We start from the raw sequence: 18,371 nt of genomic DNA, 5'->3' as shown, positions 1-18,371 counted from the left end.
CGCTCTCTGAGAAGCTGTTTCTGAAATGGTTAAGAACCTCCTTTATTTATCTTGATTCTTTTGAAATGACCGGCAACAGCAGTAGGTCTATTAAACCAGGCTCAGATCTTTTTTTTTCCCTCCTTTTCATTCAGACAAGATTTCTGTTTTCAGTCTTGACAATAATCTCCTTATTAACCACTTCAAATACCTGAGACCGTATTTCATAAGTCACTGGCTGCTTGTCTAAAGTAAATGAATCATTTCAGGTGAACCTGTTTTTGTCACAAAGATCTACGTATGATCTTTTTAATGTAGTTAACAGTACAAGTTGTTGCTCAGAATACATTCACTGTTTGAACCTCTGTTTTACGCAAGAGAATATTTCAGTGTTTAGTAGTTGTATGAAGTTATACTTTGGAAAAATTAGCAAATTTTCCCTTCTGTACTGTTCTAGTAGTTCAAACATGTATATACAATTCTCAGAGGTTAATGATTCTGTGAAACTTTTTTGAAGTTAGTAACTTCTTTGAAATTAATAATTTGTTTAAAATTAAGGGGAATGCCCCTTTTACTCAGCCAGTAGGGCAAGTAATTACAAATTGATAAAAATTTAAACAAGTTTACTAAAATGGCTACAATATGGTAAGTGTTTTAGAATGGAGAAAAGCAAGATAACATAGACATTTTTGTGAGCTCTATTACTTGATTTTTTTGCTTACATTTTAAAACTACTTTTCGGCATGTATCAGAAAAAAATCAGTTATTTATTTTGGGACTTTCTCTGATGACCTGCAGGGTTCTGGAGCTCATTCTCTGTAGCTGCAACACATTAGAAAGAAAATGCCCTTTTTTTTTTTTTTTTTTTTTTTTTTGCATACATTTAAACGACAAGAAAAGCACTGTAATTCTACATATAATACACTACTGATTTTTTGCAAAAATGAATGTAAATATTTCCATATTGGAAATCAAAATAAGAAAGCCAGTTCATGCCCTTAATCTCCCACTAAGCTGCAACTGGCAGATGCTGAAAAAGTCTTCTGTGTGTGTAGAAGTCACACTTTATCCCTCCATGCAAAGTAATACGTAACTCTGTTGAATAACATATTCACATGTCCCTTAGACAGTAGGTAAACTGCAGCTTTGATACTTAATTCTTAGGTCAGCTCTAATTTAATAAGCTGTTTTTATCTCTTACTTGTTTGTGATTTGTTGAGAAGCTGCTTTTGCCGATGTTGCTGTTACGAAATCACTTGCCAAGTTATTTTAAGATTAGATAGTGCAGAAAAAAAACTAGTGGCCTTGTACAGAGGGAAAGGTCTATTGGGTAATGTTTGAATCAGTTAAAAATGTATTATTTTTTTCTCAAGTTGTATTAAAGAAAAAAACCACATTTCTTGAAGAGAAAATTGAATTGTGTTTTTCTTATGAACTGGACTGATTAACAATGTATGCTTCCTTCTGAAACATTTTAGGATCCAGCGCAGTCTTCAGGTTTCCATCCTTCGGCATCCGTTGTTGCAGTAGGGACGCTAACGGGAAGGTAAGGTGCACAGGGCTACAGCGGGGGCACCAAGGAACATTACATGATTTTTCCAGCTCACCAAATCCAAGTTCATGTTCTTGTTTTCCAGATGCATGTGCAATTCTTTTCTCTTTCATGCATCCCCTATCGATTTCAATTGGATTTGAGAGGGAAATATGTTTGTATTGCCTTAGTGACCTAGAAACCCTTTCCTTGGACTTGTACCCCACTGTGCTGAGTGAGGTGAACATAGCGGGAATGCCGAATGAGGAGAAAGTCTCTGCCCTGGGGGAGCTGGCAGCCTGAGACGAGAAGGGTTGTCACAGGGCAGGAGGTATAGGTTAGCAATAAGACCATGCCTGGAAGGTGTTGTCACCAAACCGGTGACCTAAATGTTAAATTTTTGTGTCCATCATTGCAAAGGAGAGGTTAAAGGAGGAGTTTGAAGGAGCATAAAGGATTAACTTTGCAGATGTGTACATAGAGTTTCTCTGAGGCCCAGAGAGCAGCACAGAAGAAATCACATAGAAAAGGGTGTTCGTTTGAAAATTTAACAAGTGGTTTATTATCTCTAATACAGTAATGTCCAGGGGCTTTAACAGAGTTTTGGCAAATGTCTCACTGTTAGGCATGGTAAAAATACATATTAAGAGACTTGTTCTTCCTGAAGATGGACAAAACCAGGGAGAAAAGTAGTATCTGTTATCTTCATTTTACAGGGAAAATTGCGCTCTTTGTCACGTAGTGGATCAATGGCAGATCCATGGGTTCAGCCTTGATTGCCTAAGTCGTAATGGAGTATCCTCACCGTAATTTTGTCCTTTCCTTTAATGTCACCTGAGGGCAGACTTTGTTGTTAGTATTGAAAATAATTAAACGTAACTGAGAATATGCAGAATGCTGATAGGTAATCGAGGTAATTTAGGATTGTGTGTTTTCAAAAGGAGAAGTTTCGGGGTGGAATCTTTATTTTGTCTTTAATAATTTGGTGTAAGTATTAAAATGCAAACTTTATCTTTGTCCCCTGTATGTTTCCAGAAATTAAGTTTTGGTTAATTAAGAATAAATAAATAAATAAAGCAAATCTTCATGTCAGAAGAATCAATGTGTTCCGATTCCAAGAAAAAACAATCCTGATTCTTGCTCATGTTTTCTATTGCTCTGGGATTTAATGTAGGCATCTATTTAAATGTCAGCATAGCATAGAGAAGCCTTAAAGGAAGGGGCTAATCATATATAATTCATACTTTTTTATAATGAATGACACATGGTAAAACAGTAAAATCTGAAGATTGATATCGGGGTCAATGTTTGAAAATTATTCTTTTTAAGACCTTTGGAAAGAAACCACCCTTCTGTTAAAGTACAAGATAAACTGAAATGAGTAGCAGTTGCTGTTTTTCTTTTTTTTGGTGAAAAACTTATGGAGTGTTGCTATTTTGACAGAAGAAAAGTTGGTCATGATTACAGCAGAATTAAATTCCTTATGGAATGATTTATTGGCCTCTTCCTATATTTACAACAGGTGGTTTGTGTTTGACACAGAAACAAAAGACTTGGTCACTGTACACACAGATGGAAACGAACAGCTGTCTGTAATGCGTTACTCACCAGGTTTGAGAGAGTTTATTTACTGGTTGAAAAAGAAGTGTTGAATTTCTTATTAAATTGGGGGTTTATTTGTTTTAAAATCGTTCCCCACTTGCTATATTTAAGCTGAAAATAAATATGTGGTGAAACATTGGCAACAATGAATGGATGGTGTCTTAAGCTCTATTTTTTCCTTATTTTCCATTTTTTCCCCTAATATTCAGCATGGTTTCAATGGGAAGAGAAAAACAAACTTGGCTAAACTGTGCCTGTTGTTGCAATCGGGTTAGCCCTAAATTGACAATAGCTGCTTCCCGAACTGCTGCATGTTTTTAAAAGTAATATTTGCTATATAAACCTGCTGTTTTGATGTTGAAATAAGCATCAACTTGTAACTGTGAAAGAAACAAATCGAACTATATTTTTTCTTTTTCAATATTAAGGCCTTTAAGAACAGTTTCTATTGTCTGGGATAAAATAACTCTTTAAAATCATTTTCAATTCTTTCTTACTAGAATAATTACAATTCACTTTTGTATTTATAGATGGAAACTTCTTAGCGATAGGTTCCCATGACAACTGTATTTATATATATGGTGTAAGTGAAAATGGAAGAAAGTACACTCGAATTGGCAAATGTTCAGTAAGTGACCTTTTTTCTCTGTGTTCAATATTAACAACTAAGTGTGTTTTGTAAGATTGTGTTAATACAGTCATGTTGAGAGATTCTGTTAGCACAGCTAATATATTACTCTTCTCTTCATAGGGTCATTCCAGCTTTATTACTCATTTGGATTGGTCTGTTAATTCACAATATCTTGTGTCTAATTCCGGGGACTACGAAATCCTATATTGTGAGTAACAACTATATTTTGTCTTTTTGTGCAGAGTTTAGGCAGTCTGATTCACATTTAAAATTTAAATGAGACCATATAATTGCAAAGAGAGGCCATATGTTTTAATTCATCTGGTACAATCAAAGCCTATACAATTTTAGAATTAAAATGTCATGGTTTTTTTTTCTTTTACAGGGATCCCCTCTGCCTGTAAACAAGTAGTGAGTGTTGAAACAACTCGAGATATAGAATGGGCTACTTACACCTGTACTTTAGGATTCCATGTTTTTGGTATGTACAACCTCTTACAAGCTCTTATCATTCTTGTTATTAATTAATACTTGGAATGTCAAGTTTTTTTTATGAAACATGACTATTCATATTTTGGGGAAAAATACAGAACTTCTGTTATGCCATTTTTATCACAATCTGTCCTCTTATTTCAATCCAGAAAGGCTCTGATTTAATATAGTCTTGCTAGCTTCAAGTAGAGATATAAAATTGCAAGAAAAGTGGGAAACAGGGAAGAAATCACAAACTGCCCATTCTGTTGCACTGGAACTGCTTCTCATCTCTTTTGGTATAAAGTACCAATTCTATGGAACTCATATCATTTATTTAGGCAGCCTCTGGACCAAATCCCCCTATCAGAACCAGTTGCATTTGTATTTTGTGTTTGCACAGCAACTGTGCAAACACAGTGTCAGTAACAGCCTCCATCACAAAGAACTTATAATGGCCTTTGAGATAGTACATTTAATACAATTAAATGAGATGAAAGATATAGAAGAAAAAAGAAAAAACAGGAACACATGTAACAAAATCATGGTGATTTGTTTCCATGTGACGTCTATTAATTTTGGAAGACCTGTTTTTCATAGTGTATTCTAAATTTTTGTATTTATTTCCAACACATGCAGAATTTGACTGATCATTATAAAAGCCGAGTACAAGGAACATCAAATCGTTAGGATAAAGTGGGAAGCCATTGTAGAGGTTCAAAGAAGAATCTGTTTTAGTATAAGCAGTAAACAAGGAAAATTTTCAGCCATGTTTCAAGTGGAATAGATGCAGTAATGTGTTTGAAAGCAGGCAGAAAGGACATGTTTAGAGCCTAAAAGATGGGGTGGCAGTAGCAATATTTTAAGATGAAATACTCGCATTTTGTAAAATTTAAAGCTAGTAGGCAGTACTTGGGTCTCACTAAACATGCAGATTTAGTAAAAGGAGAAAGTCCTAGATGACAGGCTGGATGTTAACATAATGTATTTCTCTCACATAAGAGATGAAGGCCTCTATCAAAATGTTAATATATTCCAATCTCTAATCTTTGGGGCTTGAGTTTACCTGACACAGTGTCACAAAGCCACAGAGTCTTTGTGTTTACCATCAAAGGTTCAGATATTCTGAAATGATGAAAATACTTAAGTGAGTATTGCATGCTTTATAAATTGGACCCATGCAAAATATAGTGCTATTAAAATGTGAGGCTGCTTTTGGCACATCAAGAGCCCTAAGAGAAGGGCGTCGCACCTAGGAGGGGTTTCCTCCACTCTGCAACAGCATCAGCTTTTGGAGCAAGACTGTGGAAAAAAATGTCCTACTGGGCCAATGAGGAACTTGTGGAAGCATCATATACTTTTTTATAGTTTTTATAAGCTAGAGAGACAAGTATGGGGAAATAAATAAAAGGAGGTGGTATTTTTCATATTTATCAATTTTTTTTATTACTGTAACAGACAGGGATAAGGTTAGTCAAATGAATGGAATTTGAATCTAAAAGAGTATAACTTATTCAGAAAAGATACGTAATGGAAAAGGAGAGAACAGGGTGCCATGTGTACTGAGGATTCACAGATACACAGTTAGGTTCAGAATGGGAAGTTACAAAGGTAATGCATAATAACTATAGATGAAAAAAAGACTATTAATGGTGGGCAGGGATATACTGTTGCCCATCCTACCAGAAAGATCAAGTCTTGGGTAGGAATGACAATGGAATCAGGGAGGTCATAGCCCTGAGTACAGGGAGGAAAGAGAGCAGCAAAATAAAAATAATAGGCTTCAGGGAGGCAAACTGCATAAATCCAAAGTTCTGCTAAGTAAGATCTCAAGTTGGAGAAAAGAAATTGGAGAGAGCTGGTTATTTCCTCTAAATGATATGAAGGGCACAAATTCTCCCAGCACAGAGGAAAGATAGAAATGGCAGCAAGAGACAAACTTTGCTAAACGATGCTGACCTCTGCTACAGGGAGGAGGAATTCAGAAGGTAGGAACTGTGTTGGAGTACCAAGGACAGACATAAACAAAACCTAAGCATAACTGCATACTTGTGACGAGTACAGTAATAACAGAAGGACCAAGGGCAGCATTGAGCTGCTACTCAGATGGAGAGGAAGGAGCGATGACATTGAGAAGGCTGAAGTGTCTGAATGTTTTTTGTTTTGTTTTGTTTTTAATCTGTCTTCCTTAAAAGTCCTTCTACAATGTGATGGCTAGCCCAGTTAGTGCCAGCACCAAAAGGTTAAGACACCTCCTTTGAATAGGGAAGGAATAAGTTAGAAAATATGAGTTAGATATATTCAAAGTATCTGAGTGTGATGAACCTCATTGCACCTGTAAAAACAACTGGTTAACTTAATCACAGAACCATTAATATTTGTTTTCAGGGCCTCACAGAGAATATGTAAGGTACTGGAAGAATGGAGAAGAATGAGTGCAATATCTGTAGATCATATACTTACCCTCAGAGTCTGTATGGAGATGATAAAGTGCAAAGTTAGTGCTTAGAATAATAAATTGAAGAAGCTCATAAATTCTACATTGGAAGCTGGTCCAGTAATGTTGGAAGTCACTCTACTCTTCAGTACCTCAGGGCTTTAGAGCAACCACTATGAACAGTCTTGAAATGCTTGCCAGGATTGCCCTACTGGGCATGGCAGAAGCAGTCACATCATCAAAGACCTGAGGCATCCAGTATGTGGATGTTCACCAGCTACCGGCTGACTGAAACCAGACACGTTTTCTCACTCTAGTAGAATCACTTAGACATCACAAATAGTACGCATAACACCCACAGTTTAGCATAATCAATGCAGGGTGGAAAACGAACATTGATCTGTTGAACACCTGCCTTCAAGTATGGTAACAGATTAGTCAGCCTGGAGGCATTTGGAGATGATTCAACGAAAAATCAACAGCATGTAAGGAAACGTGTTCAGCAGAATATTCCAGTGATGCAAACACATGTAAATTTGAAGGACAAAGGACTATAAAATACTTACTGATCTATATGCTTTTGGAAGAACCATGTGCTACTGGACAAGGCATCAGGTCATATCACATGCCCATTATTGGAAAAATATGTATTTGAGTTGTAGGACAAGAAAAGAAGAGAAATGTAAGATGCCGTGAAAAGCCTGATGATATATTGCAAGCAAGCTAGGGAAGCACAACTGAGACTGACTGGGTGAAAAACAAATTAGAAGGCTGTACACTGAATATTATTTTTATTTAAATATTTTTGTTAATAATATGGATGATAAAACAGTATGTTTATGTAATTTGTAGATGACATTAAGCTGCAGGAGTAGCATTTAAAATTTTCTTGACAGAGTAATGGCATGAAAAAAGGCAATTCAATGGAGACAAATAGATTATACATTTAAACAGCATAAGCCAATTGTACAAATACAGAATGGAAGATAGCAGGCAAGACAGCAGTTCTGCATAGAAAGATCAGGAGATTACTCTTGCCTACAAACTGAATATGAGGCAACATTATTATGCTGTTAGTAGGATGTGTAATGAAAAGGATGACATGCAAAATGTGAAGTAATTGTCCATTTATCCTCAGTATCTGCTTCAGTCACAGCTGGAATACTCTTTCTGGTTTTTGCACATTGAACCAACAGATAATGTAGTCCAAGTGATGACTAGCAAGAATAATAATACATGTAAATACTGTCCTGTGTGAAAGGAAGTAATGAATGAATTTTAGAAAAGAGAAGGAGAAAACAGCATGGCATCAATCGTCAAATAAGAGAAAGGAAACGATCTCTTTTCTTTGCCTGCACAGGACTGGACAAAAAAATAGTGGACTAATTTTTCAGCAAAGGGGATTCAGTTTATACATTAGGAAAAACTAATGGTGAGAATGGTGGGGCACTGGAATCACTTATGAAAGATCATAGAATCTCAGAGAAAAAATAAACTGGTATGATCCTTTCCCCAGCTCATAATGGCAATCTTGTTTGCCAAATCATTTCCTCCAATTCATCATATTGACCTCTTGAGAGGACTCCTCTCTCTTTTCAGCTAGCGTTCTGTTCATACAGCTTCCTTTTTTGTCAAAGCAATTACTTAAAACAGCTTTTCTGTGTCTTTATTCTGTGCCCTATTCTTAATCTCATGTTGAGTGCTGTGTTTCTCCCCTGCATGTTCCTTTTCTTTCCTGCCTGCTTCTTTTTTTTTTTTTTTTAATATTCTTGATATAGCAAAGAGGTGTTTCCATGCGCAATGTCAAGAGAGTTAAGAGCACTCCAGAAATCAGTACTTCGTGTTTCATTTTATTTACAATAATTTGTAATTCCTCAAAGATCACATGTATAAATAGATGAAATCACTTCTTTTCAGTGCGTTTGAACTTTCATGTACAAAATACAAAAATGATATTTGGGAGGAACTACATGCACAGCAAGTGCTAGCTATTTCTACAGCTCAAGGCAGGTTCCCATTTTGGTGTTCTCCATAGCCCAAATGATAGAATCTACCTGGAGGGTAGGGTAAGTGGCAGGGGGCAATACCCAGCTCTGTATTCTGTATACAAAAAACCTGAAATTTCAATAAGGAGTTGTATTTTATTATAATTTCAGCAGATGAACATTTAGGGGCTTTTAAGGTGTGGTACAGAGATTTGGTCCTTGTATCAATGAGCATATAGTTTAATTTTAGAACAACACTGTGCAAGATCAGCAAGGAATAGAGGATGTGAGAAAGTAGGAGAATTACTTACAGTAAAATAAAAGCATTTCAGGATTTTGTAATATGTTCAGTTTGTTTTTGAGGGATCCATTAATTATTTGAATAACATTATTAAATTGTTATATAGAGATTTTTAGACTACAGTAATATGAAGAAAGTGTGTTGGGTCATACTTTAGTAATGTGAGGAAAGTGTTAGGTCATACATGAATAATCTTCTTTCTGGGTAGCTGTATTAGGGGAAAAAAATTACCTTTAAGACAAGCAGAAGGGGAAAATAAAAACAGTAACATGCTATTCTCTACAAAACCATGTAAAAATCCATGTAGGCTCAGCTATATGACCATAATTTAGCAGAATACTTTCCTGGAGTAAAAATCACACTGCTGAATAGAAAAAATAAACAAAAGCATTTCTTTGTGCTTAATTTCCTGTTAGGATCTGGACTTTTGCTAGTGCTTAAATACACACATTGACCCACTCAGTTGTTTTATAGTTTTTACTTTAAAAAAAAGTAATCTTTCATTAAAATTATAACAAAAACCTGAGCTACCACTTGTATTTCCATTATAGAAACCTTTAATTAGTCCCTCCATGTTTCAGGTGTGTGGCCTGAAGGTTCAGATGGAACAGATATCAACGCTGTCTGTCGATCACATGGGAGAAAACTGCTATCAACAGGGGATGATTTTGGCAAAGTACATCTCTTCTCATATCCCTGTTCACAGTTTAGGGTAAGTTACTTTAAAAAAAATTCACTCTTGTAACTGTCACAAACACAGGATTTTTTTGTCCTATCTACAAATGAAAAAGGAAGAGTAGGAATACTTACCCATAAAGGGTGCTAGTTAATGTTGACTGACACTAACATTAAATTTTAAATTTGATTTAATATTACAATATTTGAGGTGAATAATGTAGACACTTTTATTTCATTGTACTTTGAATGTTATGCTATAATGATATATTTTATGACAACTTACATTCTCACTAATACGGTGTTTTCCAGGCTCCAAGCCATGTATACGGTGGACATAGTAGTCATGTAACTAATGTAGATTTTCTCTGTGAAGACACCCATCTCATCTCCACAGGCGGAAAAGATACAAGTATTATGCAGTGGCGAGTCATTTAGAGAAAACATCAGCGTGAACATACACAGTTGAGTTGACCATGCACAGAACTTCTGTATAAACTGTATATTTAAAACTTAACAGTATGTTTGCAGTTTAGCCTGGTCACTGTGATTTTTGTTTAAAGAATTTTTACAAACCTCAGGAAAATTAAGCCCTGTGCTGGTTACCTTACTCAGTTTAGTGTTTTTTTTTTCATTGTGTCACACCTTAAGAATGATTGTTTTATCTTTTGTTGTACAATATACAATGCAGTACAAGTTTAATATAAAAATGTGGCTTGACAGTTTGCAATACAGTGATATCAGCAGAATGTGACTATCTTAAATGTTTTCTATAAACACTGCTAAAATGGTCACAAAAATGCCTTTCAAAGACTGTATATATGTGCTTATTTGTTTCACTATCTACACTTTGTACTGTATATCTACTTATTTAGAAAAATCTATGGCAACATTGAGGTACTGAATTGTTTCTGATGGAAGAGGATGAATTGATACAAAAGGTATAAACCAAGCTGTAAGATGAAAAAATTAACATGTTCTAGATCTGAAAATGTGAATTTTAGCAAATTTGCATTCCCTTGGGAATAGCACACCTTAGATACCACCTGTGAGGAGTTGTATTCCCTTTGAAATCAGCAAATCAGCAGGTTATGACCCACTTTAACCTGAACATCTCAGCAGGGTTTACAGATGTTTGTGGTTCAGGGTATTCCATATGAGTTTAAATCAAAATCTTTTTAGTTGTATATGAACAATTCCCTATATCAAAGCAAAACAAAAAAACTTGACCACATCCCCATTATTGATTGATATATTTAACTAATATGTATATTAATCAGCATGATACTATATTGTACATGTATAAGATTTTAGCAGTTCATAACAAATGGTAAGGCAATCTCGCTTTACTTTTTTATGCTTACGGATATTGTATATTTGTATTTTAAGACCAAGTAGACCAAGTCTAAAGATATCTTTTTAAGTGTACCATAAACCTGCAGAGGGTAAAGGAAGTCTTGGAAGCCTACATGAGACATTAATGTGTAACTTCTGGCTCCTGTGTTTTGTGCATGGATGGATATTTATAGTATGAAATAAGATTGTGTTTTGCAATGAAGTAATAGTGGAGGTGGTATAAAATGGTTAAGAAGGCCTTATCAATGTTGATTGTGACGCAGATTGAAAATGTATTGTTTACTTTGAGGAATGTATTTGAAGAATTTTAAAAGAGGAGTTCTAAGCAGACTCAAAAAAGATAATATTAAAATGTTGCTTGTCATGGACAGTAAACGTTAATTCTTTGAACTCTAAAGCACTGGTTGTTTAGAGTGATTTAAATGAAACAGAACCAATAAATTTTGAACTTTTTTATTACATCTCCAACCTGCTACACTGAAGTGCAGGACACCAATAAACATGTATTAAAGTGAATTTTCAATGTATTCTTCCTGTTCAATCTAATAGATTCATTTCAACATGGAAAAACTTGCTATCAGATAGATACTTCTACGTAATGAGACACATTTGTGAATTCTGAGTTGCATTTGAAAATGTTTGGGGATAAAATCTAAATGTGGGGGTACATAATTTCAAGCATGTGCATAACTCTAAGAATATGATTGCTAATGCACACATAGTGGGTAAAACTCAAGCTTCATAAAAGCAAAGAGCAGCTTGCTTTCAGCTACTAGCTTTCTTGATTCTACCTCCCAGTACATATCATTAATTGCCAAGAACGCTCTTGGCAGAGGAATGCCGTTCCACTGCAGAGGGTTATCTTCATTGCAAGAGTTCCTGACAATTTTCTGTGTTAGAAAATCTTGCCTGAGGGGTCAGTTCCTAAGGCCAAGGTTTCAGGATCACTTTAAGCTGACATAAACTAGCACTGTCACTGAAGGGAGAGCTCCTGCCCCCAGACGCTTATTCCTGTCCCATGTAGCAGTACAAGAGTTAATGGGGCCATAGGGAGAGCTGGACTGGGAGAGGGCCCAGGTTAAAATTAATTCAGGAAAAAAAGCAAGCAAGCAAACAACCACTACTGAAAAACAGGAAACCCGTTGCCTCTGTATCCTCATCAGGTTTGCTGGGCAGCTGTATGAATGCGTGTACTGAGACAAAGAGCAATGTGAAGCTGGAAGTAAATGGACAGAGGAAAAGTGGGACAACCTCTTTTGACAGCAGTGTCAACCTCCCTTGGCTTAAAGTATGTGAAACCCAGGCATAATGCTCCTACCCTTACTAGGGTTAACCTGATCCTAAGAGTTCATAATACCCAAGTGACAAGTTCTGATTTGTCTGGATGGCCAGTTCATTATGTTACAATACCTGTTACATACATCTATATGTAGATGTATATATGTGTATATATATATATATTTTTGCTTACATAGAGGGCTTTCAGTTGTCCTTTAAAGAATCTGTAGGTGATTTGTCATTACTTGCAAGAGTGTAAATAGGAGCTGTAAACTGTATTTGCTCATTCCCTTTTCATCCTTCTCCTACTATGCTTGGCAGAGCTTGTCAGAGTCTTGGGCTGTAGCATATTTCTGATCCCCTTCTTCATTTTAAACTATTCCCCCTACAAGAAATAGATGAGGAAGCCTGCAAGTTCTTCCCAGGATTACTGATCAAAAGGGATTTTCAACAATCCCATCCCAAATGTGCTCCTGTTGCTCCTCTATTTCTAATTTTTGCTGTTAAATGTGTCTCTGTGAGAACGTGATAGATATATTGGCTGCATTTGCAAATGCTGGGTAACTTCTTGAGCCAAATATCCTTTTGATGAGTATTTAAGATATTCTTCTCTCATTATCCAGGAATTTCTTTAAAATTTTACCATTGTTATGTGTAATCCAGCACATCTGCTGTTCTCTTTCTGAGTCCATTTTCTTCACTCCTTTCTTCCAACTCTGTTACAAGTATTCCGTTGCAGCTCCAATGTTTTGTTTTTTCCAGTCTTCTCACTATCATAAATCCACATCTAACCCCCATGCACTCACGTGCTTATTCTTACTCACTTTTCATGGTACTTATCCCAGTCTGGGCCTTCTGCTCTGCCTGTCCTCTCAGCTTCTCACATCATCCCCACAACTACCTGCACCTCTCCCCAGTTCTACCCCTGTTTCTCAGTTCTTGCATGTATTTATTTTTTCTCAGGAATGCCCTCTTTTGGGCTAAAAAAGAATTTACCCCTGAACTTTGCATATTTCATTCCCTTGGTATCACCAGGTACTCTAACACCTGGATCCCTTCACCTAATATTGTTTTGGCAGCCGTTGTCTTTTCCCACCCTTCCACAGAGTCTAAGGATGGAGTGGGGCTAGTGATATGGCCGGGGTTCAGCTTCGAATCCGTCCACATCAGCCTGGCTGCAGCAGTGCAGTATTGCTCAGAGACACTCACCTCTGCTCGTCTCATCCATATTGCTGACACCTGTCAACCATCCAGCTAGTCCTCTTCAGCTTTCTTCAGTTTCAATTCCTGTTTCTTGCTTTTTTTTCTGGTCATCTCTAGCATTGCCCTGCCATGACTTCAGCTTCCAAGTGCATGTCCTTCTTAGCCCTTAACTGCCCATTTTGCTGTTCTTATCTGCTTATAAAACCCATGGCCCTGAATACCTCTGTGATCACTTTGTGGCCAAGTTCCTAGTTTCTTACTATGTTACAGATCAGATATCCATGTCCATGCTGCTTCTTTGACCTCAGCTTATCAATATCAATGACTTTGCATCTGCTTTTAGACCCTTCCTTCCTGCTCCCCCTCCTTGCTTCGATTAGCGTATTGAGATGATCAATACCAGCTTGCTGCTTCTTGATTGTCCTCTGCGTGCATCCCTGTAATGTATGTCACATGCTTAAATTATGAAATATTTTTGGAGTAGGGTTTTTTTCTCTGCCGTTGTATACTTCTTTGCAATAGGGTCTTGTGGTCTGTAGCCAGACCTCCTACAGCAGTATAAGCAAGACTGCCACTTTGTCCAAAATGATGAGCATGTATATTCAGACAATACTTCTCTGTGTCAGGATTTTCAAAGAGATTAGCTACTGGAGTTCATTATATCTATCCCCTAAGTCTTAAATTATTCAGTAAACAATATATATGCTCTCAAAAGATGTCTTTCTCCCCCGGTATATGCTTATAAAACAAATACAGAATCAATCTGTGTTTTAGGCCAGTAGCCCATTTTCAAGTCCATGCTTTTCATTCTTATGTTTACATCTCCTACCTAAAATAAATATATTTATTTTACTCCTAAAAGACACGCATTTGTGGTACATCAAAACTACAGTCTTGTTGTATTTTATTATAAATTATTATGCTGTATTTTATTTAAATTGTTGTCTCTAAATTGATTATTGCATAGATGCTTGTGATAGCACTCAGTTTTGATAGGGGGTTAATACCTGACAGGTATTAACAATTTCCAGCAGGTGAGCTCCATAAAAATCAGCCACTGCATTAGAAGAGAGTCAAGAAAGGGGATATAGAGAAGAAAAATAAATAACTTTCAATGCCAGCAAATAAAAAATCCGTTTCAAACAAAAAAAAATCCTCTCACATAAAAAGTCCTTTTTATAAAATGGATTTTTTACTATTCTAATTAATACAGGATCATACTTTCTATGTGAAAAGCTTGGAAGAAATTTGTTCTTCAAAAGAACTAATTTTAGAATATATTATTTCCCTTAAAAATTATTCATGTGACAAGAGTTTGTAAAGCCAAACAGAAACCTTTTTTGTGAAGCCTGGCACTTTGGATTTCTTTGGTTCCTGTTCAGAGTAGCAGGCAGTCTTTTTGTTGTGTTTTTCCTCCATCCCTGGAACTAGGGCTGTTGACAGATCACTAGACTGCATCCTCAAAAATTCTACAGATGGCATGGAAAATGTCACTTTAATTACTGGTGTAAAGAACAGATACTTATGAGAAGCCTAAACTGAAATCTTTTTCTTCTATCACTGGCCTGAACGCATTGCTCTGCCGGAGCAGCGCTGCTCTTGCACTTCACGTCTCGCATGGTGACTGCAGAGGGCTGCCCTTCAGGAGAGATGCCCCAGGCCAGAGGGTTTCATAGCCCGAAAGATGGAAAATAAGGACAAAACTGAACCAAGCTCTGTCTGCTTCTGGGTGAATGCTACTAGTTACTGGAGGGGTGAGTACATTAGTGGTCTGCAGTCTTGCTGCGAGAGATTTATGTTTCTCCTTAGGCAGTTCTGCTGCGATTCCATTTTCTTATGGAGCAACTTTGGCCCCTGAATTCATTAAATAAATATAGAAGGATAAGAGATATCTTACATTACGGTATTTAGGATAGCTCAGGGAAAGCTCTTGTCTAGTGCTAAATGTGGTAGACCTGGTTTCATCTGCATCATTGTTGATACCAAAAGGCTCATTTAGGGAAACCACTTGCGGGGGACCTTTGTCAAGTGGGATGTTTCACGTGGTGTGTGTTCTCCTTGGTATCCTGCCAAATGTGCAAGTGTAAAAGCATATGTCCTTTCCCAGAGCACGGCTGTACTGTTAGTGAGTCACAGAGGCTGCTGGAACTTCATTTGGAGCCTATCTCGTGTCTATGTTCTTATGAAAGCAGAGCTTGAGGTCTTGTACTCTATGAGAAACAGTTCTCTCCGACCAGCTCCACACTCTTGCTTTAGCACAGGTTTGTTTTTACCACGTTTCGGCTACGTACAAAGTGTGTTAAATTAACTTACTATTTCTGTTCATTTGTAGTGACCCTATCAGCACCTTAAAGGCTGCCTCTCCAGACCTGGTCTGAGGTGCTGAGGGCTGCCTGTTCTCTAGGCCTCCATGCAAGTGAACAGGTTTACAGCAGAAGCTTTTAAGAGATGAGCCTTTTAAAATCTGACTGGTGGAATTATCGAGAATAAACATTCAGCCAGAAGGAGACAAATTCAGCTGTTCTGTGGAGGCCGGTTATCAGGACTACAGGAGCTGTGCTTGCTCCAGGTTCCAGATTGCAGCCTAAAGAAATCGCCTTCAGGCTGTTCTGTCATTATGGTTAGGCAGCAAAAATTACCAGGCTGGATTCGTTTGCCAGCCATGTTAGATTATTGTAATTTGTCATTGCTTTGTGTTGCCCTTGTACTGCTGAGACATGTTAAAGAGGGAACTGTATGCTTGAGGCAGCCCGAGAAGGACACTTTTCTTTACAGAATCAATTGCTTTGGCTGTTCATTCTGGATTCAGTTTCTCATTAAGACAAATGTCAACATTTTAGGGCTCCTTCCTTCCTGCCCAGCTTCTTCTTTTCAACAACTTTCACTGACATCATAATTCTGAATTTATTACATCAGTATACAACCGCAGCAAAGGTTATTATGCCAGAGGTTCAAGTGTTTTGGCCTCATTACAGCCCCTAAAAAGAGCAGAAGCTGAGCTCTGAGAGCCTCTGTCTACGATTCGAGCAGTTGGAGAGCAAGCTGACAGGAGGCTCAGTTTAAGTGAAAAGCCCTCTGGCATTTCCCGTATGCACAGCTCCTGTTCAGCAGAAAAGCTGGCCACACACAGTTTAGCAGCCGGGAGAGTCCCAACTGTCTCCGACTGTGTGAGCACAGCACCGTGTCTGTGCTGAGATCTTTTGCACTCATTTCTGGTGAGAAAGCCACTGGTTTTTTTGTTACCTTTCTATGAAAAGTTCAGTCTCTTTTCAAAGTTCAAGCCCAGACAATTTTGACTTTCCAATGCTATGACCAACGGGATTTTAATAATTATGGAACAAATGGGATGAAATGGGTCTTTGCCTGGCTCAGTATAGCCTTTTTAATAGTCAGCAAATACATAGGTTGTTGTCTGAGGGCACCTCACTGCCCCCTAACATGGAATATGCCTTATCAGAAACACAGGCTTTGGAAGCTCTCAAAAAGGGCTAGATGGTAAGCTGAGTATTTCTTCAAAGATAAAGTTATTTGTTAAAAGGAAAATTGGAATTGTCAGATGTGCTTATGTTGGCTATTCCTCCCCTCCTACCCTCACCCTAGTGTGAAAACACACCCCTGGAAATGCTGTCGGGATGGTTGGACCACTGATTCCTCCAAGAACAGCCAGAAAGGTGCCTGTTCTTCGGAAACACCGTTAACGGTTTGTTTTCGCACAGGCTGGCAGCCTACATGCTTGTGGTTGCTTGTGTCTTCTCCTTAAGTTCCATGTACAACTTCTTAAGGAAAATCACTTATGGCCTTGACTAGATAATGCAAAAATAGAGCCCCCGAGGCTCTGCGCATGGCTGAGTTCCTCCCAGCTTCCTGGAAGCCTGACGTTTCCTGCTTGAGGCTTTTTGCCGATTGTAAACCATGCCCTCCAGAGCCATAGCTGGAAAGGGGCAGTGGGCTCCTCCCTTTCCCAGATGCTTTATTGGCCAGAGGATTGTCCACACCATGGTCCTGAGAGCTTATGGACCCTTCCTTTCCTTATCTCCCGTTTTTCTCTGAAGAAGTATAATAAAAACATACAATTGAGGTATATCAAAGGTAAATTTTTCTTACCTTCTCTCTGCCTTTTCCTATACCATTCCTCCTTTCTGTCTTCTTTCCTCTCTTCATTCTCTCCTCAGTTTTGTCCTTTTAATCTATTGTTGCCTTCTCTCTCCTTTTCTTGTTCAAAGAACCCCAAGCCTCTTTATTTCACTCATTTTTCTTTAGTCTTTGTTCTCTTGTTCCCTTTTGTTCCTGCCAGACTCTTCTGCCATTTGGATTCATTTGTTCCAATCTCCTCTTATTCTTTCCTCCTCCTTTTCCCCCCAAGACCAGATGATGTGTTACTGAAAAAATCCTGTTTTCTGGGACTCTGCTGTACCCCTCCTGCTCCAGCCTCTTACTGCAGCCTCGGCCCAGTGTTTGCCTGTGCGTGCTGGGGCGATGTGCGCTCTTTCACTAGCTGCTTTCTCACCAGGAGTATCTTTTGGGCTGCGGTAACAAATCAGACCCATGACTCAGACCATTGCCATGAAATAAAGCTGAAGATAACAGTAAGCATATAAGTAGCTAAACACATTTGCATGATGATGGGTGCAAACCAAGCATCCACGTCTGAACTTTTCTTAGTTTTGGGAAAATCTGGATCTCACTTTGTTCCTGAATTTGGTAATTATACTCTCTCTGCCCCAGCAAGGTGGCTGTGAAACTCTAGAGCTGAAACCCAGCCACAGCATTGACAAAGTGATGAGTCGTATTGCCTTCAAAATAATTTTTTAGGAACCAATGCACATGCATATTGCTGGGCATAGTGCATCTTCCTTGCACTGACCTAGCTTTTTACTTGGTATAAGGCATTCTTCCAAAGGGTGACTTTCATGAGGTTAAAT

The 18,371-nt window shown here is 37.7% G+C and overlaps 1 protein-coding gene across 8 annotated transcripts in view; it reads left to right on the top strand.

Moving 5' to 3' along the window:
• The window catches only part of EML1 (EMAP like 1), an 82,849-nt gene extending 71,365 nt beyond the window's left edge, over positions 1 to 11,484 (top strand). For all 8 annotated transcript variants that reach the window (XM_026111333.2, XM_064512088.1, XM_026111331.2 and 5 more), the window contains 7 exons: positions 1,458 to 1,525; positions 3,033 to 3,121; positions 3,643 to 3,740; positions 3,864 to 3,951; positions 4,129 to 4,224; positions 9,519 to 9,649; positions 9,925 to 11,484. In XM_026111333.2, coding sequence (XP_025967118.1) covers positions 1,458 to 1,525; positions 3,033 to 3,121; positions 3,643 to 3,740; positions 3,864 to 3,951; positions 4,129 to 4,224; positions 9,519 to 9,649; positions 9,925 to 10,050 — 696 coding nt within the window. In that variant the 3' untranslated portion in view covers positions 10,051 to 11,484. The remainder of the gene's footprint in view (positions 1 to 1,457; positions 1,526 to 3,032; positions 3,122 to 3,642; positions 3,741 to 3,863; positions 3,952 to 4,128; positions 4,225 to 9,518; positions 9,650 to 9,924) is intronic.
• The last annotated feature ends 6,887 nt before the right edge of the window (positions 11,485 to 18,371 follow it).

This window comes from Dromaius novaehollandiae, chromosome 5 (genome assembly GCF_036370855.1).
Source record: "Dromaius novaehollandiae isolate bDroNov1 chromosome 5, bDroNov1.hap1, whole genome shotgun sequence".
Lineage (NCBI taxonomy): Eukaryota > Metazoa > Chordata > Aves > Casuariiformes > Dromaiidae > Dromaius > Dromaius novaehollandiae.
This window is presented reverse-complemented; position numbering and strand designations above follow the sequence as displayed.